Source organism: Pinus tabuliformis, chromosome X (assembly GCF_031772625.1).
Source record: "Pinus tabuliformis cultivar Carrire ecotype Pingquan chromosome X, CPIR1, whole genome shotgun sequence".
Classification (NCBI taxonomy): domain Eukaryota; kingdom Viridiplantae; phylum Streptophyta; class Pinopsida; order Pinales; family Pinaceae; genus Pinus; species Pinus tabuliformis.
In genome coordinates this window covers 333,820,922-333,842,899 of record NC_142308.1, presented here as the reverse complement: position 1 = coordinate 333,842,899, position 21,978 = coordinate 333,820,922, and the positions used below count along the sequence as shown (strand labels likewise).

The 21,978-nt window shown below is 38.2% G+C and overlaps 1 protein-coding gene across 1 annotated transcript; it reads left to right on the top strand.

Annotated features, from left to right (window-relative positions):
- The first annotated feature begins 15,859 nt into the window (after positions 1–15,859).
- LOC149139817 (putative UPF0481 protein At3g02645) lies at positions 15,860–17,813 on the top strand. The gene has a single exon (XM_089449743.1). It carries the CDS (start codon positions 15,963–15,965, stop codon positions 17,619–17,621), a length of 1,659 nt encoding a protein of 552 aa, XP_089305869.1. The 5' UTR covers positions 15,860–15,962; the 3' UTR covers positions 17,622–17,813.
- The last annotated feature ends 4,165 nt before the right edge of the window (positions 17,814–21,978 follow it).

Sequence of the window (21,978 nt, the reverse complement as noted above, 5' to 3'; positions counted from 1 at the left end):
CAAGTGGGATTCAAGAAGGGAAGATAAAGGAAAACATGGAAAATTTGATTCCCTTTGGAGAGGACCGTTTGTTGTCCAAGCAGTACAAGGAAACAATACTTATTTCCTTAAAAGTCTTAATGAAATTGATTTGGATGAAGGTCCTGTGAATGGCAGGATGCTGAAGCACTATTTTGACTACTACCTATAAGTGCAGTCTAAGTCTCGATTGTATATATTCAAGTGTATATATTACTCTCTGTAGGTTGTAAAAATACAGTTTCTCAAGTTTTATTAACTATCAGCAAAAGGCAAATAGGATCAGAGATCTACCAAGATGGGAAGAGCACAATTTTGGCATTTTAAAGCAGCATACTGCAAATATTGGTGAAAGCAGTCAAAGGCCAAGGCATTCTGACCTACTGTTCTTGGTCTTTCTAATGAAAAACCATCCCCATGTGGAGCCACTGTTAGATACCTATACCAATAGGTTTCATATTTCATGATTGGCAAAGAAAGGTCCAAATATGCTCTGCTTTGATGATGCAAAGATCCCATATTTCCAAGAGAATACAAGGTGTGTATATATCTTGATATAGACTCAATTTTGATGGATGGCCCAACAGCCTAATCTGGATCATGCCGTGTTTTAAATTTTCAGTTGTAGAATAGAGAAAGAAGTCTGTCCAAACTGTTTAATCTTGGTAGACAAGTAGCTTAGGTAGAGAAGTAAGGCTCCCAACTGCTTAATCTGGGACCTGGGAAGCAATAAGCGTAGCATTAGATAGAAAATCAAAAGGAAAAAGCCAGAGAAAAGAAAAGGCAAATAAGGGTCTGCAAGTCTAAGTGCACCCTCCAAGAAGAAACAAAAAATGCTAGGCAAATAGATGGGTAGGTAGATGGGGTTGCAGAACTGTCCTTCCTTACAATTGAAGGTGTGCTAATCTATTTCACAAAGAACAATCAATGGATTGAGAAGATCTTCTTCTCCATCAGGTTCCAGCAAAACAAAGAAGCATGTCTAACTTCCCAATTTTCCCCTTTCCCATTCATTACTAACATCCCCTCATCAGTTGAGATGCATGGAAGAATTGGTGGTTTCATGGTGGTTCTTAGTCCTTTAAAAGCCACATTTCTTGTCTAAAATCCTTTTTATTTTGATCTATTCCTTAAGCTAAGCGATTTTCAAATCAACTTAGTGATATCACCCCTCATCCACCCTTTCATCCACGTTAACCCCTAACATCTATTATATAATTCCCCTATGTTACCCTTTCCCTACTATTATAACACCATGGTGTATAAACCCCAAGCATTTTATAAATACCCCTCCCCTTGGCATTATAGCCATATGTCCTCTGTCAGGGATCAAATGGACATCTGGTTAGTTTGAGAAACCTAAGCCTAACCCTCTTCCCCCTTCTGAATCCATTTTGACCCATTAAACCTTCACTTGCTAAGAAAAACATATGAAAAACCTTTTTTATCCATAACCCGCTTCATTTGCAAAAAGCGCACTAAAACCCACTTTTCCATTTTATCCTAAGTATCGGCGCGGTAATATTTTTATTTCTATTTTTCATTGAAAAACCATATAAACCCGCCGAAACCCAAAGTCCCGCTGGGCACGCCGTTCAAAAGAAAATAATATTTTATTACCTCCCCGTTGCCGTATCGTCCGCACTATTCAGCGACCCGTCAATCGTCTGATTGGGTGCCTTTGATCGAACGGCCATTATGCATATCGGGTTGGGCCCGACGTCCGAAGATTAGCGCCCGAGAAACTGTCAGAGGGTGACGTCAGGCCTCTGCCATGCGTCGCCCTCACAATTTCTCGGGTCGCCCTCTGACAAAACTCTGACCGTATCTAAGGCGATCCGAGAAAAACCATTATCGCTTATCATTTACCGCCGGTTTTGTTATGCCTGCGTCATCGCCATGTCGGACCCACGTCAGTGCCACCCCGCCGTCGCGTCAGCACTCTTGTCCGCCCCTGCGCTGATATGCCTGCCACCTCATTATCCCCGTGGACCAATCACAGCTTGCCACATCACCCGGTGACATCATGCTGACGTCACCCGACCTTGACCCCACCTAATGACGTCATGCTGACGTCATCCCAAAAACGCGCCAATATGCCAAAAATCCATATTTTAGCCAAAAATGCGTGTTTTTCCCACTTTTGCCAAAGCAACTATTGATTTTCCTGCATGCATTTTACGACCAAATCAGCGCCAACCTGCACAACTCGATTCTGAAACCGTGGGCGCCTCCGTCGTACCTGCATTTGCAACTGTTATCGACAATTCGCAAGGTATTTCTCAAAATTGTTCCCTGCACCTAGTTTTATCCATATTTCTGCAAGCAAACTGTTTAAGAGAGTGTAAAACACCGAAATCACCATTAGGCATCCAGTGACCTGCACTCATTTCCAACTAGCAAGGCAATAAACATTCTGCCAAGCTTGCATTTCACCAAATTCACCTGAATTCACATGTAGTTCGCGCAGTCGTGAACTAGAAACCTCCATTACATAAATTCACCATAGAAACACTCTAGTCAAGTCCTACTACTGTTTTTATCAGTCCTATAAACGGTATTTCAATTGTTGTTTGCTCAATTCGCCCTCTGTTCCCTACAATTCACATTTACATTGTAAAGAAACTCCTCTGCGTTCTTCTGCTCACTCAAAACAGTTTACATACAAATCATAAGCCTTACTAGTCATGGAAACACCAATAGCCCTGAATATCCAGCCTCTGAATGCCCCTCAAAGGGAGTTAGAATGGAAAGCCCTGGGAGATGTAGATTATCAGATGATAGACTGGTTCCCAATGGGTTCTAAGTTTAATATCCACATGCTAAATGAATTGAAAGCCCAACACCTTGGTGGAGCTGATATTTTAGGGATTTGGGACTCAAATTTGCCCATTTACAACCTCCCTCAAGTCAATGCCCTTCCAGACTTGATCCACAAGTGCCAAGAATGCTATGATCCATGCCAAAGAGTTGTTCTCAGTCCTACAGGCTCAATCTTGTTCCATATCACCCCAGAAACCATAAACGAGATGCTGCATTTCCACTCTGCAAGGCCATTGACCCCTCTCTCCATGCTGGACTTAGTAAAGAAGGGCAGTAATTTGTCAAGTGCCCAGATCACCAAAATTAATTAGTTATTCATACAACCAAGCTCTGAAACTAGGAGGACTCCTCCTACTGGATATCACTACCTGAATGATTTGGGCAGAATGCTGGTGGATTTGATTAGCTACGTTCTGGGGTACAGGGGAATTGAGGATGTTGATGACACTATAATAGCAATGTTGTCCATATTTTCTCCTGGAAAGCCTCCAGTTGTACACTATGACTATGCCACCTATATTGCATAAAAGATCCATGAACAGCTTATGAATCTACAAAGGGAAAGGGTGTTCAGATACACCTCATACATCTACCACCTGTTCTTGTTTTATCAACCAGACAGTTTCTCCATTCCCCTCAAGAAACTTAATGCCCAGGGGAATCCAAGGTCAGTTGTGTTTTGGACTTCAGTTTTTCATGATGTTTCTAAATCACCATACACATACTGTGAATTCATAGACCTATTCATTCACCCAGCTATGACATTGTTGTATGGTGTCCCTCCTCCAAGGTTGACTGATGACATGCAAAGAATTCTCCATCTCTCCAAAGCCTACAGCATTGGTGATTGGTATTTTTACCAACACCACACAGTAATCAGAATATATGGCTGTGAATTGGACCCTTACAGGCTGCCAAGGTATGTCCCTATGAGACTTTTTGCCCTAGAATACTTCAGGCAGTTTGGAAATGCAGACTGCTTCCATTTCCAAAGTAGGAATAAGAAGGTGCAGTTGAAGGTAAGGAACCAGCTAGGCCCTTTTCTATACAATAAAAGAGAGGAGGGATGGAAGGAGGCAGATATGATCTTAGAGGGCTTCAAATTGCAAACCAGTTTCAAATGGACACCTTATGACCCTAATCATTTTATCTCCCTCAGAAGGATAAAATACAAATTGGGTAACTATTCACATGTTAGGCTGCCTCATGTTGAAAAGTATGCAAATTCTTTAAGATGGAAAGAGGGCACTCTAGAAGAGCCAATCTCTAGAGAGCAAATGCTAGAGAGAGAGGCTAGGAATATGCAAAAAGAGGCTGACTTGGAAACTTGTGGACAGGTTTCCTTATCATATCAAAGGCAAATTGGAGCAGCTGCCTCTTCTTCAACAACACATCAGCAAGCTGCCATGGACACTCAACAGACATCCAGCAAAGGCAAAGAAAAGCAGGTGTAACAAGAGCAACCACCTCCCATGACTGAAGAGCAAACAGAAAAAGAGGTGGAACAGCAAGAAAAAGTGCAGCAGCAGGAAGCACATCAGCAGCAACAACAACAAGAAGAACAAAGACAGGAGCAGCCTGTACAGCAAGAGCAGACAGTGGAAGCCCCAAAATCCACTAAGCAACAGCCACAACAAACTGTGCCTCCAAGGTAGGAAACGTCAGCTGAAACATCAAACCGCCAAACTCCACAAAAGGAGGATGTAAGCAGAAAAAGAGACAGAGAGACTCCCCTTACAACATCGACAACTTATGGGGAGAAAAGACAGAGAATAAATCCTTTCTCAGAGGAGGAAATGCCAATGGGACAGTCTTTGGGCATGGGCCCACCTAGCAGGGAAGTATCCGCAAGTTCCTTCCAAGAGGAACATAACAGAACAGTGGGAGGAGAAGTCAGCTCCTCAAGCCAGCAGAGAGAAGGTGAACTGAGCATCAAACAGCAGTTCATTGACATAAAGAGGAGGAATGAGCCAATAAAGATACAACTATACAATCATTTGTTGAAAATGGCTCCCACTAACTAGCAAAGACTAATGTCTGCGTATGATGTTAGTGAAGGAAAAATGATCATGAGTCATTTTTTGCCAGTTGTAGCACAACCCCAGTCCCCTGCAGATTATATAAGGACCAATCTTGAGGTCCTTGCCAAGGACATCCACCCGATGGACAAAATTGAATTACATAAGCAAACGGGTGAGATGGTGTATGCCTCCTTGGCAGACAAAACATTAGATAATTATAGGCTAGAAAATAGCCTTAATAATACAGCTGCCCAACTTGAGTTGGAAAGGGCATCCTCTCAAGCTAAGGACAACAGAATTAGGTCCTTAGAAGATATTATCATAGAAATTGGGCATGATCCCAAGGATATCAAGGGCATACAAGAGATATTGAAGTTGAGGGATGCAGACATGGCAGCGTTGAGGAGAAAGATCAAAATTCCAACCACAATTCACCCTCAAACAGATGAAGTTGCCCAGCAGAGGCATGATCAAGATGCCACAGCTTTGCTGGTGTCTCTATATAAGCAGTTAATCCAGACTCAAGAAAAGCTGGGAGAATCAGAGGCTGCCCAGGCAGCATTACAGGCAGCTTTGAAGCAAAAAGAAGAAGGTCAGACCTCCCAGCCTCCTCCTGAAATAACAAACCTTGAGGAAACTACTCCAACTACTGTTCCTCCTCCTCAACAAACAGAATAGGCAACACCATCCACCTCAGCACCACCACCAACAACAGAGCAGGCCCAAAGCCTGGACATGCAAAAGCTGAGAAATGAGATTCAGGCCTTGGAAGCACAAATGATAGAACTAAATGAGGCCAGGGAGAAATTAGCCAAGGTAAACGAAAGATATGACAAATCCAAGCAGGCTGTGGCAGAAAAGGGTAGGGAAATAAAAGCCCTCAAAGACAGGATAAAGGAGCTAGAGAAGGAGCTCCAACTGGATAAAGTGGTGGCCGAGATCAAGACAGTGCTATGGGCCAATATTGGCCAGTCTATTACTGACCAATGGCAGTATATTGACACAATCCATGAGCAGTTGGAGCTCATTGCAAAAGCACAGAAGGAGATTCAGAGATCAAGGGCAGCTCTAGGCAATATGCCTGAAATTGCCACCAGGATGATCAATGTGCTCAATAATAGAACAAGTGCTCAGTTAGCAACTATGGGAATTTCTAACAGAACTGAGACTATTTTGTTGATAAAAAGGGTCCTTACACTGAGAAACTTAGTGCAAACATTGGAGAGAAGGACCCAAGACATGCAGACCGAGGTGAACAAATTTATGGACAAATTTGTGGTATTACAGAACAGAGGTCTCCCTGGCTTACTGAATAGTGCAGGAAGACTGCTTACCCATGAGAAGTATGCCAAGAGGGTCAATACATTTGCCACAAGTCAAATCACTGAAAGGCCCAGCACCTCAGAAGAAACAGGGCCAGCTATAGGACAAAGTCTCTACAATAGAGTAGAGAATTTATTCTTTATAATGAATGACATAAATCACCTATTTGAAGTGCCTCCTAACTTCTATAAATACACAGAGGCAGATGAGACTATGGATGCAATTCTTAGGCATCAATTTCCCACACAGGAATGGTGGACTAAGGCAATACAGATGATCCTATAGACCAGGAAGCCATTCTTCAAGTTTTTCATTAAAAAATTCAAATTGGCATGCACAGGAAAACTTAGTAAAACCAGCATGCATGAAAAGATAAAAGCTGAGCCAACTCAGCAAAACTTTCGGCCGGCAAATCAAGATGGACAGCTACAGGTGACAGGGCCGAAAAGATACAACAGAGCAGCCACATCAGCGCATTTTCCAGCATTTAAAGCAGAACATTCCAACCGACTCGGTGGCCTCCAAAGGCAAAAATATCTTCTGACTGATAGAAATGAGCATTGATGTTGTATTAAAAGCATAACTTCTTATCTGTTGTTCTGTACAAAGTTGGTGAAACATTTATTTCTCAGATGACTCAATGCCTTAGATATTTTGTATTACCGATTGTATATATTTGCCCCTCGCATAAGCTTGCAGGGGTGGTTGTTGATTTCTTTTTGAAGAAATTTCCTATGATGTAATCTTTGCAGAGTTTAACAACAAAAGTAATGGAATTTCTGGAGTTCTGAGTTGTTTGAATGCGTTCACGGTGTTTTGTTGAAGTTTGCAGGATCCCTGTGCATCTCACATACAATACGTTTTCTGTAACTCTCTTCGTTTTGTGTTTCAATCTTTTACAACCCATAAATGTTTCTAAGTTTTAAGTTTTTAGCAGCAAAGAAAAAGAATAGCCTTCAGGATTTATTCATGGAATACCCTGGGCTCAATCTATGTTGTTAATGAATGTTTTCCTCAGTTATAATCTTGATAAGTGTAATTCTTAATTGCTACACTTTAAGAATATATCTTTCATAGTGACCTTTGTTTCAGGAATTCAAGTTTGCTCCTGAACAAGATATTTCACTTTCACAGCGTTAACTTAATGGAGAATTCTTAATTGCTTTCCATTGGCTAAACATGCATCATCATATATCATCATTTAAGCTTTAAATTTTGTTTTTTGGGATACCCAATAGGCCCTGTAGTCTGAACATTCCCACTGAAACATTTCAAACATTTCACAGCTCTAGACTCCATTGCCCAATGAAATACAACTGTCTAAACATTACATCTTAGTTATTGAAAGACATCCTTCAACCAAAACATAAACAAAAACCTGAGCATAATAGCTAGCCTAAAACACTATCATAATAGAGACAAATCATAAAGAGAGAGCCCTCTCTGATTATAGTTTGGCTAGAAACTATAGTCCAAAGATTGGTTAGTGGTTAGCCCGGCCGTATTCCCTTGGGAGTCATAGGGAACAACCTGGGTGTTAACACCTGCATATTGTTTTCTGCATTGAAAGTATGACTACATACTTAATTTTTGACTCGCTTCCAGTCCAAATGAGTTCTCGAGGCGATTTGCTTCATGGAATGAACAAAACATAGGATCTGCGCACTGTTTGACTTGGAACACAGAGCTCCACATAGTTTTTGGAGTGAATCGGTTGTTGCCCAATGAGCTGCTTCACTATCCTTGTTTTGGCAGATGGCTGCTTGCAGATGTGTCTGTTTTCCATTGTTTGAGCTTGGACACTTCCGTAGCCAAGTTCTTGATAAGGCGAGAGATGATTTCAATATCAGTTGCTTCCTTTTCTCTAACCTTGCTCACCATCGCTTGGGACTTCTTGCTTGCGTCTTTGGAGTCTTTTGTTGATTTCATCCTTGATGACTCTAATTGCGCGTAGGTCTTTCTCAACAACAATAACCTCTTTGTATTTTTCCAAGAGTGTTGGTTTCACGGCTCATTTGAAAAACTGCACAATGTTGGTCGGCAGTGCTGATGTGTAGTGATCAACAGTGATGGAGTCATGAGGTCTGGTTTCCGCTATAGATTTTTTCAATATGCATGTAAACCTCTGATTGAAGTCTTTTAATTTTTCTTTTCCCTCCATCTTCAGGGTTCCTAATTCTTTGAGTAGCATGGATGAGGTCTTGTCATCAACAAAATTTTTAAGGAACATGCATATGAATGCACCTTAGTTCTGTATGGAGTTCTGTGGAAGGTTGTGATACCATGTAGCTGCGCGACCCTCCAAGGTACATGGAAACAATCTACGTGATACATCATCATATCATACGTCAAGGGTCTATAACTGCAGGTAGAAGTTGTCCAAATGGTCTTCTACCTTCACCATGCTGTCAGGGTTGAACTTGATGTTCATTCTCTCTGCTCGCTTTGACATCTTGTGAAAGACACCCGGGAGAGCCAATGGTCCCTGAGTCATCCATTCCAAACTTAGGTCAACCATCTCTTCCTCTTCTTCTTCCTTCTCCTCTCCTTCAGAAGCTGATGGTTCTGACTTTGAGTCTATTGGTTCGTCTCTGCCTCCACCTCCTCCGCTACCTTCCCCTCCACCTCCTATACTGGAGTTTGATACCAAAATCACAAGGGTATCTCGTTCGCCTTGCCGGAAGACCAGAGGTTCCTCTTTGTCTTCAATAGCTTCTGGCAGACCTTCAAGTGTTGCAAGAAGTGCTTCTTCCATGGATGATACAACAACACCTATGGGAGTGGCTTTTGGCTTCCTTGATGCATATGGAAGATGTTGTATGCCTGGGATCAGTCCAACTTCTTTCGCGAACTAGCAAGTGATTGGACAGACGGAGTGAAGATGATGATACAGAATCTTTTTTTTAGTCATGGGAGGTGAGAAGTAACCAACCATAGAGTTGCGTGTACATCCTTGACCAGATGGTGATGAATGAGTGTGAGAGGACGTTCAACCATATACAATTGGTTTCCCTCCTTCTAGTGCCAGAAATGTTGACAGTGCTGGACCCAACAACATTCATGGGATCACCCCGATATAAATTCCCAACTAGACCTCACACTGTTTGGTGTGGGAGTCCCATCCGGTATGATGGCCTGATTGCTATTATCTTAAATATTTGCCTCAACTCTTGCTTGTCAGCATAGGAGAGTGGTCCTCTTTGTCTTCGAGAAGTGAGGTTTGTGTGCCTGGTGATTGCTAGTGTTACTTGTGTTAATGGTTCTTTCACTGTAGAGGGAGAGGGTGGGAGTGAGTCCCAAGTTGGTTGGGAGAAAGCCCCAACTTTGTTAGGAACACACTGCACAATAGGAGGTTCACAGCTTCTAGAAGAACAGTCCACATGAATGCAGAAGTCAAAACACACAAGGAAGGATAACACGTACAACACTCAACGAATGATTTTGCACGAGTGCAACGGTTCTTATAGCAAGTTTTATGTGAAATTTCTATCCGATGTCTGGGGAGGTAGCCACCACAGGCAAGCCAATGTTAACAACATATACAACACATTTTCATTAATAGATAAGTATTACAACAAGTGAATGAGTTCAAAGCATGCATTATAAGTGTTCAAGATTAGGCTTACAACAGTTATAATACATGTGTGAAAATGTGATGGCTTGTTAACAGGCTTCTGAATTAAGTGAAAGTTCCAAGACACATTGTTACAATATACATCACTAACCCTATGGGCGAGGCATTGGAGCCACTAGTTACTCCTCAAAGAAAATATTACAAACTCTCTAGGCTATGTGGGAGGAGTTGTGGTGAAAAATCCTTCCATGTACAAACGAGGGGGTATTTATAGCCGATGGTGAAACTAACTCTTGTGGTTGTTCGACTACCCTCATGACTGTTTGACTTCCATGACTCTTCAACTTTACATGAATCTTCATACAACAAGTGGGTCTCTTGGACTTCCATGTTACTCTACATTGATTGACAATGTGGCCCAAAATAGAGATATGGACGATATGGCTCATGACATGACTCGACATGACAGTGTTGGTACATTCGTGCTGGTGGTGGTGTGCATGTCGAGCTACAGTGCAACTGGGTGATGGATGTCCTCATGGTGTGTCAGAGCTTCACCTACGCATGGAAAAGTGCGCAGAGTCTTCGATGGTCGTTGGTTCGCTTGATGTTGCTTTTTCACATTACTCCTTACTTGCATGTCAAAAGGCTTGACAGGTTCATCTATTCACGAAAGGTGTATGTTTGTCCGTCCGTTTGTCCGTGAGCACATCTTGCATGTTTGTTCGTTCGTCTGTCCATGGACACATCTTTTCATGATCATTCGTTCACGAGCATATCTCTTCGCATGCATCGTTTGTTCATCCATTGGTGAACTTGTCCTTCTGCATGTGCTCCCTTCGTTCATCCCATTCATCATCGCGCCATGTTTGTTTGTGTACTTGTACCTGCAGTCACTCATGACGAGATGACATCAAATCCAAAACCTCCTAGCCTACCATGATTTATTATCATTTCGGATGCAGGTGATCGAGAGAGGTAACAAGGTTGCGAGGCGGGATGGAAGCTTCAGGAACTGCGCAAGAGTCATTGGGTGATGAAGATGGGAAAACCGGATCGGGAGTGTCTGTCTACGGGGTCTGTCTCAGCTGGTAGAAAAAACTGTGCAGTTTTTGAGAGGAACAGTTTGGGCTACAGGAAGGCTGGGTAGGCCAAATATGTGAAATTTCCGGAACAAGCAGGCAATGGGAGCTTGGCAGCCAAAACTACACAATTCCTAGAGGGAACTGGTAGTTGTCTGCCTGGACACTGGCAACAAAAACTGCATAATTCCTAGAGGGAACCGGTAGTCAGCTGCCGGGAAAAACTACATTGATGCTGGGAGGTTGGCCTGCTGATCACCTCTGCACAGTTTCTGAGCTGAACAGACTGCTGGGCAGCAGAGGGCTTTCTCATGAAAACTACGCAATTTTCTTGCTGAGGAGCAGGTCAACTGTTGAGAAGTCTGGCTGGAAAAACTGCGCAATTTTCTGAGGGAGACAGGGACGGACACTGGGTGTCTGTCCGGCCTGTCTATGTAATTTTCCCAATCAGAAGAGTGGGCAAGGTCTACATCCTCTGTGAAATTTTTGAGGGGAGTCAGTCCCATGGGTGGCTTTGAGGTCAAACTCTCCGGTTGAACAGCATGAAGGTTGATTGATTGTCTTGTGAGTAATGCAGCTAGAAATGGCTTGCTTGGTGCTTATGCATTGTTCTGGGGATTGTCGATCGAGTTTATAGTGGGGTGATGCTCCAGCTATCATAGGGCATTTTGGTCATCAAAACTTCACCAAAATGACTAAGTGTGTGAATGATTAAAAGATGCATCCATGATCTTGCAAACACACACTTTCATGACTTGATGACGAGATGACTCAAACCATCTAGACACACATGCTCAGAATGACTGACCGTCGGTGTGAGCAACAAGCATGACACATGTGATTGATCATTGGTTGACAGTGACGACACTTATGCGACAATGTGTGTGACTCTGTGTGTGAGTGCAATAAATGTTTACATAGCGAACACAACATGTACACTCGAAGCAAAGACTTTGAGCATGACCAGAACATGTTTGCAAGAATGACATTGACCTCAGCATGGAAAAACTTAGGTGAAATGATCAAGCAAGGTGGGAATGAAGACTCACACGAGCTCACGAAGTGAATGCGAGCATGTGCACTCATCAAGTGAAACTCTCAAGGGAGACTCCGAAGTTGGGTGCAGGCCAAAATTTTCGAGGGTGGTTGTAGCCCCTACAACAGGAGTATATGGAAAAGATACATAATATTTATCTCTATTCCAAAAGGAATTTGGTGCTTATGAAGTGCATTCTTTCATGGTTTTCTCATAAATTACATCTAGCATTTCTTTGTACCCTCCATCTTATTCAAATCATTAGAGGTTATTTAAGAACTAGTCCCATGGGACTTCTATTGTTTTTTTATACTCTTAATTTTCCTTTACATAAATAATGGGGCCTATATTTTCATTGTACTAGTGTGGAATTCAAAAAAATTTCCTTTATTATTTTTACTAGATCAACTAGTTCTAGGAATTCCAACCCTAATATAAAATCATCACTGATATGGTTCACACAATGGAATTAAATATTAAAGTTATGATCTCATACCTTTATTGGGAAATTTTGTGTCAGCCCTTGGATTGGTACATTTCCCCCATCTACCGATTTTCCCATTACTGTAGGTTTTTCCCAACAAAATTTTGGGATCACCTTTATTCTTAGTACGTTAAGTTGGCATCTAGAATCAATAGGAAAATCTATCTCATATCACTTTAATTTTGGTGGAACAATAACTTAATATATATTTTTCTCCTCCAAAAGCTAATAGTGATGGTTGTATTTCTTTTGGGGAGTTTGAATATTCAAAATTAGAGTTTTCTAATCTACGAGATTCTTATATCTTTTCTCCATTTGGGCACTTCCTTCTATATGATTTATGAGTCTATAATAAATCTTCGTAGATTCATGTCAACTCATATTCTAATGAATTATTATTTTCTACTCTTACTCCTTTGACTTCAATTTTAGTTTTTTGATATTTTATTGTCTTCTTGAGTAATTGTTGTTCTTTGATCTATATCTTTAAAATCCTTTCTCTATCATTTATGAAAATTTTCCTATCATGATGGATATACCTATAATCAATATACAATTTAATTGGATCATACTTATCGGATGAATCCTTCCAAGCAGTTCCTTTTGCAAACTGCTTCTTTTGTGAAGAAGAAATTTGTCTTCATAATTGATATTTTTTGCTTCTCAGATTTTCTCTTTCTATATAGTTCCATGTAGGAGTATTTTTCAATTCTTGTTCAATTTCTTCTTTCTTTGCTTTGGATTTCTTAAATATTTGGTTCTAAAAATGAAAAATTCAAACTTTTGTTGGAACAAACAATCTTTTTTAGCCCCCGAATTTAATGCATCGTGGTCACTAAATTGTTCCCTGACCCTCATAATGGAGGTGGGGGGGAATAATATGCATACCATAATATTAATATGATTTTCATACTATCTCCTCCTAGCACCACATTCATAATGAGTTTGGGGGAGATAACATGTCAATCATAATATTAACATGATATGCATATTATCTTCCCCCACCCTCATAATGGGGTGGGGGTAATTATATGAAAATCATAATATTAATATGATTTTCATATTATCTCCTCCCAAACCCACTCTCATATTGAGGTTGGAGGATATAACATGTAAATAATAATATTAATGTGATATGCATATTATCTCCCCCCACTCTCATGCCCATTTTAAGGGTGGGGATGAGGAAGTTAATATGCATATCATAATAATAATATGATTTACATATTATCTCTGGCCACCACCACCCTCGTTAAAGAGGGTGATGGTTATGGTGGGGGGAGATAATATGAAAATCATAATATAAATATTATTTTTATGTTTTACACATTATCTCCCTCCACTGCCAACCCCATTAATAAGGGTAGGGTCGGGGTGGGGAGAGGATAATATGCATATCATATTAATATTATGATTTACATATTATCTCCGCCTAACCCCACCCCCATTAATGAGGGTGGGGGTTAGGGGAAGACAATATGTAAATCATAATATTAATACGATTTGCATATTGTCTTCCTCCATCCCCACCCTTATTAATGATGATAATGGAAGTAGTGGTGGGGGAATATTAATATGCATATCATATTAATATTATGATTTACATATTATCTCCACCTAACCCCACCCCCATTAGTGAGGGTGGGAGTTAGGGGACGATAGTATGTAAATCATAATATTAATATGATTTGCATATTTTCTTCCTCCATCCCCACCCTTATTAATGATGATAATGGAGGCAGTGGTGGGGGAATATTAATATGCATATCATATTAATATTATGATTTGCATACTATCTCCCTTCATCCCCACCCTTATTAAGGAGGGCCATTCTGGGGGTTGAGGAAGATAATCATATTAATATTATTATTCACATATTTTTTCCCCTCATCCTAACCCCATTCCTACCCTCATTAATGTGGGTGATGATGGGGTGAGGGGACGTAATATGCAAAACATAATATTAATATGATTTGTATATTAGATAATATGGGGAAAGACAATATGCAACTCATAAGATAATATTATGATTTACATATTATCTCCCCTCAACCTCATCCTATTAAAATGATTTTCATGTTATCTCCCTCTACCCTCACACTCATTATAAGGGTTGGGGTGCAGGGAGATAATATGCAAATCATATTGATCATATTAATAATATGATTTTCATATATTTTCCCACCACCCCACCTTATAATTAATGAGTGTAGCGGTAGGGGGAGATAATATGTAAATCATAATATTAATGTGATATGCATATGGTCTCCCATCACTCACACCTTAATAGTTAATGAGGGTGAGGGCGGGGTGTGGGGTGTAGGTGAGATAAAATGCAAATCATAATATTAATATGATATGCATATTATCTCCCCCTACCCACACCATAATAGGTCGGGAGAGACAATATGCATATAAATGTCATATCAATATGTATCATACTAGGCATGTGGGTCCACGATATTGTAACAAAAGTTATTTATAAGTTAAGAATTTCCATGATAAAATGTGGATCAATCTTTATGGTTAATAATATTATTACATGTTTTTCAAAATATATATATATATATATATGTTTTAACCCATATAATTTTTTTATAATAATAATAATAATTTAAATTAAAATTAAAGTTATACTTTAATTATTTTTCATTAGGGGAACTTTGAGGTCAAAATGAATTTCAAAACAAAAAATTAATAACAAAATTAAATTTAAAAGAACCAATTAGATTCAAGATGATAATGTTTATCCGAGATGAAAATATTTTGGAGGGAAATAAAGAAAACTATTTTTTTTAATGATAATGTTTATCGAGATGAAAATATTTTGGAGGGAAATAAAGAAAACTAATTTTTTTAATTGTATTTTCGGCTTATCTTATTGTAGGTTTACTCAAATGTCATGTGTAAACCTACAAGGAGATAAGGCAAAAGTACAATAAAAAAGCAGTTTCATTTTTTTGCTTTAAAAATTCATCTCTTATTTTGTTATTTTTCTTAGGAGCCAAATTACCTTAATATATGATTTTTTAAAATATGGACAATGCTAGATGCATCATGGAGTAGGTGTTTTGATGTTTAACATGGATTGCTAGTAATTTAATTTATATGGCTACACTAGTACTATGATTTTATATTATCTCTTGAGCCACATAAAAATGATGGTGGAAATGAAAAGACATAATATGCACATCATATAGTAATATAAATATGCATAATGATGGTAGAAATGAAAAGACATAATATGCACATCATATAGTAATATAAATATGCATATTAGATATAATATATCTAATATATTATATTATTAAATTTAAATATTTTATTTTTATTTTATTAAAAAAACCTTAATTTTCCTTTATTATGATACCATTTCCGAAAAAACATATACTCGTTCAGAATTTGGATGTGTATATACTTTATGGAATACCTACGGATATTTGAATTCTTGATTATCTTAACAACTTCTTAAAGTTCTCTATAAGTATAGCTCTATTATTTGGGTGGGAGTTGGGTGAGACGACATACCATTCTGTGTGGCGTGCTCATCTGAAATATTTTGCGAATCAGAGGTCGATTCTGATTCCGCTCTTCAGCGAGGATGATGGCAAACTATGATGCGTTGTTCGAAGGAACGACAACTCCGTTACTTTTGGGATCAAGTCTACCATCTAAATATCAAGTGGAGGAAGATGATAGCCTGAGTGGGTTGTTCGGAGAATCAAGTAACGATATCAAATCAAGTCTACCATCTGAATATCAACTGAAGGAGGAAGATGATATCCTGATGGAGGAAGATGATATCCCGGGGGAAGAAAATACCACTTCAAGTCGAGCATCTACATATCCACTGAAGGACCCTGAAGTCGTGAAGAAACAAAACCGGGCGGGCCAAATGGCAACATGTATGAAGAAAGAAACAACATGCGGCAATGATCGCAGAATACCGTCCATATTTAGATATCCTAATTTCCTCAAAGACTCGAAAAGCGAGAAAGCTTATGTCCCTCAAGCTGTTTCGCTGGGTCCCTATCATTCCAGCAGAGCCAATCTTTCTGGAATGAAAGATCACAAAATGAGAGCCCTGTGTAGAATGATGACGCGGTTCAATAATATTAACCACGGTAATTGTCCACATGATAGAGAACTCTACTACAATAGCGCAATTGGTAAGATCAGCGAGCATGAGGAAGCAGTGTGGAACAACTACGAAGAGAAATTCGCTGATAAGTCATGCGATTTGGTTTTGGACGGTTGCTTCCTTCTAGAAATATTGAGGACTCTGGGTGAAGAGGAGCTAATCTGGGAAGGTAGTAACTACTATGAACCTATTTTTGACCAGAGAAAAATTCAATTTACTGGATTCGATATACTGAACGACATTTTGAAGATTGAAAATCAGATCCCCTTGATAGTTCTCCGAAAACTACTCGAATTGGAGTTCAACCCGGTCGATGCCGAGAAATTTCTTTTCGATGTGCTGGTGAAATATCCAGCGGCCAAGTTCTACCCTTTCGATTATGAAAACAATATGAAAGAATGGTCGTGGCCGCAACCAGTTGAACAAGTTCATCATTTGCTGGGTCTGTTGCACAGCCTCATTGTATCACCGCCTCCTAGTGTATCTCCGCTTCCTAGTGTATCTCCGCCTTCCAATGATCGTGTATCTCCGCCTTCCAATGATGGTGACGTCGACGGCAAAGAAAATGATGATAGATGCATCCCGTGTGCAGTAGAATTAAGTAATGCTGGCATCAAATTTGAGCCAATCGATGGAGGCATCAAGAAAATTAAATTTGATGGGGACAAAGCCACAATTTATCTTCCTCCCATCAATGTTACGGACCACACAGAGGTACTCTTCCGTAACTTAATCGCCCTTGAGCTATGCCAGGCATCTGGGGATAATTACGTTACCTCTTACTTGAGTTTGATGGACAACCTGATCGACACAAACGAAGACGTGGCTGTGCTAAGGGAGAGTGGAATCGTCAAAAACTACCTTGGGAGTGAGGCAGAGGTTGCCGAGCTCTTCAATGGTCTATGCAAAGGAGTCTCTCTGCCCCCGAAAGATGTATTCGAAAAACTGCACTATAAGGTGATGCAGCACTACAAAAGTAAGTTCAAGGTCTGGTTTGCCCAGTTCATTAAGGACTATTTCTCATCCCCTTGGAAATTTCTAGCTCTCTTGGGGGCAATCCTTGCACTGGTGCTCACCTTGCTGCAGACCATCTACTCCATACTCGCATATTATAAGTAGCATCTCCATTGTTTTATCTTTTCCCGCTGAATGTCTTTTATAAGGGTATAGTATAGGGACATTTCTGGTCATTTATATATATATATGATATGTAGACTTCATTATATGACTTTTGGGTGTAACCAAATTAGTTTGTATCGTGTTGTAGCCTTGTTGGGCATTATGTAGCCTTGGTTGGCAAACAGCAAGATGCCTTTATGTGGGCATTTATTCAAGGTATTTGATGATGATTACGAATAGTTTATTGCTTATTTATATTACTGACCTGTGAAACTTGTTTTGCCGTTAGGGTTTTGGGTAGGGAATCTGTCCATACATAGTGCTCATTGTGGCACTATGTATGATGGTGGCAAATAATAGCCATGTTATATTATTGAGTTAATGATTGGAAGGGGAATACTGTAATAATAAAAAATTTGATGAATGATTGGAATGGAAATAATATAATATTCAAAAGTAGGATAAAAGGAAAAACATAAATAACCATTATACGGTATCATTCGTTCAAATCTTTTATGGTGATCATATTTATTTAAAAAATTAAAGCAGAAGTAAAATAAAAATAATCATTAATTTACTACACTGTTTATTTTTTATCTTAAATACCACCGGTAATTATGACATGGGCCTGTCCAATCTGTTTTGCAATTTCTGACACAGGACATTTTATATCGTCGTTAGCTTCGCCATTAGGTAGGGTTTGTAGGACACGCCTAGTCGAATTCAATGGCTAGATATTTCCGCACCATTTCGAAACACTTGGCAGCATCTTCAATACAGCCTAGAGATGCTGTGAGTTTTTGGGTGTTGTTTACTCAGGCAATAATTTTTCTCTCAAAGGTTTTTTTGTTTTATGGAAATTGGTTTTTCTTATTCACAACCATTAAAATTTTTTAGGCTATTTAAAATCCTGGAAGTTTATAGTTGTAATTTCATTTCTAAAATTTTCTGCTAAAATTTATCTAAATTTTGACACAATTTCCATTTTTTAGATTTATTTTAAAATTAGTTAAGTCATTTTTATCATGTTAATTAATTAAAAAATATTATATGAACAGGTCTTGTGTAAATGAATTGTGGTTTTTGAATATGTGGCATTTGATAAGTAATGATATTCTCACAAAATTGAAATGAATTTCCATAGTTAAGAAACTTGTTTTATATATATATATATATTTTTAAATGTATATATGTTTAATTTTTATATTAATTATTTTTCTAAGCAGCATAGACTCATCTTTAGACTGGATCTACCAAGAGTCTTTAGTGTGGATCTACCAAGAGCTCAGAGTATTCAAATCTTTTTTCACTCTATACTTAGTAGATCCACAATAAAGATGGATCTATGGATCTAAGGTGGTTTAATTCCCCCCTTTAAATAAACTACATTCCACGTTAATACCATGGTTCAATACCATTGATTCTCAAAACCATGTGCCATCTTCATTTTTGTAATAATGTCTTTTTGCATTGTATTAATAATAATTTGGCCCATAGGCTTCACCTAAATAAAAACTCATTTTTGAGTGTTGGTAAATATAAAGTGAATTATCGAGTAAATATAAAAAAATGTTTTATTTATTTACCATACCTCTCATTTATTTATATTTTTATTAATTTAACATACCTCTTTTATAAATATGGTATTTAGCCCATAGTATCAAAATGGTATTTGGTCCATAGGCTTCTTTTTGAGTGTTCCTAAATATAAAGAGGTTTATTGACTAAATATAAAAAGGGGTTTTATTTATTTACCATACCTTTAGTTTATTTATATTTGGAGTAAGTATAAAAAGAGGTTTTATTTATTTACCATACCTTGAGTTTATTTTTATTTTTATTTATTTACCATACCTATTTTTTTTGTTGTCTCTTTATATTTTAAATTTATATTGTGTTTATACACTACTACATCAAGGGTACTTTTAATACATTTTTTTCTAACACAAACCAAATCTTTTGTCTTAAAAAGTCACTTTTTATTTTAGTTATTTTACATTAAAATTTAATATCACAAAAACAGTTTGAGACAAAAGTATTTTAAGACTAAACTTTATATTCAAGACAAAAACACTTTAAGACAAAACTTTAAATTTATGAGACAAATATATTTTAAGACAAAAATATATTAAGACAACTTTATATTTAAGACAAAAATAATTTGAGATAAAAATATTTTAAGACAAAATTTTATATTTAAGACAAAAACAATTTGAGACAAAGATATTTTAAGACAACTTTATATTTAAGACAATGACCACTTAAACGAAACTCTTTTAAAAAAATTATAAATTAAGACAAAAACATATCAATTTAAGACAATATTAACTAACAACTACAAAATTGACTCGCAGTGCACCCTAAGTCACTAGCTTCAAGGCTACTATTGTCTCGTACCTATACCAAGGTTGTTTTTTCACTTACCATTCACGTATCTTATATAAAGACAATGATTTGTTGGGCTCTTCGTTTTGTGGGGGTAACCAAATTCAAAGAACACGACAACTTTTCCTTGCAATATTTCTTGGACATCAATTCCACTTTTGTCCCTTTGATTTTTGTTGAAATGATTAGAGACAATTTGTTTGTCATTGCATTTGGCTAGTGAGTCAGTGAGTCACTTTGGTGCTTACTATTGCAAAGCAGTTAATAAACTAACGAAACTGAAGACTCCTTCTCATGGTTATGTGATTAAGCCTCGAGTTTAAATTATCCTTAATATGCATCCCCTTAGACTTTGGATCTATCTCATCAGGATAATCAGCTGCAAGAAAGATTGCAATGTGGCCGGCTTACAATTAGGTGGGGAGTTGAAGTCCTTCATTTTTTAGTCATCATTAAACACACAAATTGATAAGTGCACATTGCTTATGTGTATTGCCTTATGGAGTGTGATGAATCTTGTTAAATTGTGAATGGTGCAATATCTTGTGTGTTTGTAAATGTAAATGAATGTTTGAGTTTTAACGCTCACTGTGTGTTCGTGATTATAATGGTGTCATGTATGCATATGAATTTTAAAGTGTGCCTAGAATATGCTATTCATTACTATGTGCATGGTGAATGTGCAATTATGTGTTCTTCATATTCAATCAATTGATTTCAAAGTTTATGGGTATACTTAGTTTAGCCAATCCCTACGCTAGTTATTCTGTCAAAACTAAGAATTTAGGTATTAGGAATTGGGCCATGAGTCTCCTTGAAACTACAGGAGAGTGGGCACACAACAGTTGTAGTTCTCCTTTATGGACCTAACCTAGGTTTCCTTTTAATTCATATACACTATGTTTTCGAGGTCGAGAGGAAGTGGGAGAACATAATGTTGCTCACGTGTTAGCGGGTCCAACACCTAGTAGGCATTGGTGAAACCATACCCTAGTGGAACCACATTGTGTGTATAGACACCAACCATAATCCATCGACCCCAGTGGTCAAATCTGGGGTAAGGGTAGGGTCTATACACTTGGCCAAATTTTTTTGTTTTTTTTTTTTTATTTTAGGTGAGAATCCTAAAGGCCAAGAGTGTGGTCCAGGCAAAACTAGGAGTGTTGGGAACATTTTTAGTTGCCCATCGCTTAGATATTTATATCCTACAACACCCTAAGAGTGTAAAAATTAATATTATTTGCTACTACTGATGTATTCGCACTAAAAACAAGAGATTAGATTTTTCCTCTATTATTTTGCGAAATGGAAATCACAATTTAGAAACACATGCAATGACATGCAACCATAAAAAAAACACAAGAACACAATTATTTATAGGGAAACCCAATAGGGAAAAACCCTTCCACTGATTTTCATTAATATTATGAGAATGAGAAACTATTACAATGTCTTGCTTCAATCCTAAATCACACCTGCACTATAAACCTATTCTCCTATTGATTTTCTTGCTCTGGCCAACCCTTAGTCAATTCAAGGCTCCATCTTTCTCTTATTTCCTTGCACGATTCCTAAGGAAATTAGCTCCTAATTAATATGGGAATTCACTATTCCCTTGTGCAAATCCCAAGTAATTGATTGCCTGCATCAATGCCCAGCATGTCCTCTCAACTAGTATACAATTAATAATTATAATGTGTCGTTCCATCCACTATAGTTTGGCAATTCAAATTCCATGCATGTTTGGGTTATTTTTAGTTGATTGACTAGTTTAACTGAGAAATCATTGAGTTAACAACAATTCCACTACTCAACTCACCTTCAACTGACTCAACTAGTTTCTTGAGCTTAGTTAACTGAGTCAAACTGAAAATAATTGAATTAGATTGTTAAATTTTAGCAACACTACATGCGCAACTCTACTTCTAGCCTATAACTAGAATTTACTGAGTAAACAAGTAGACAAGGCCAT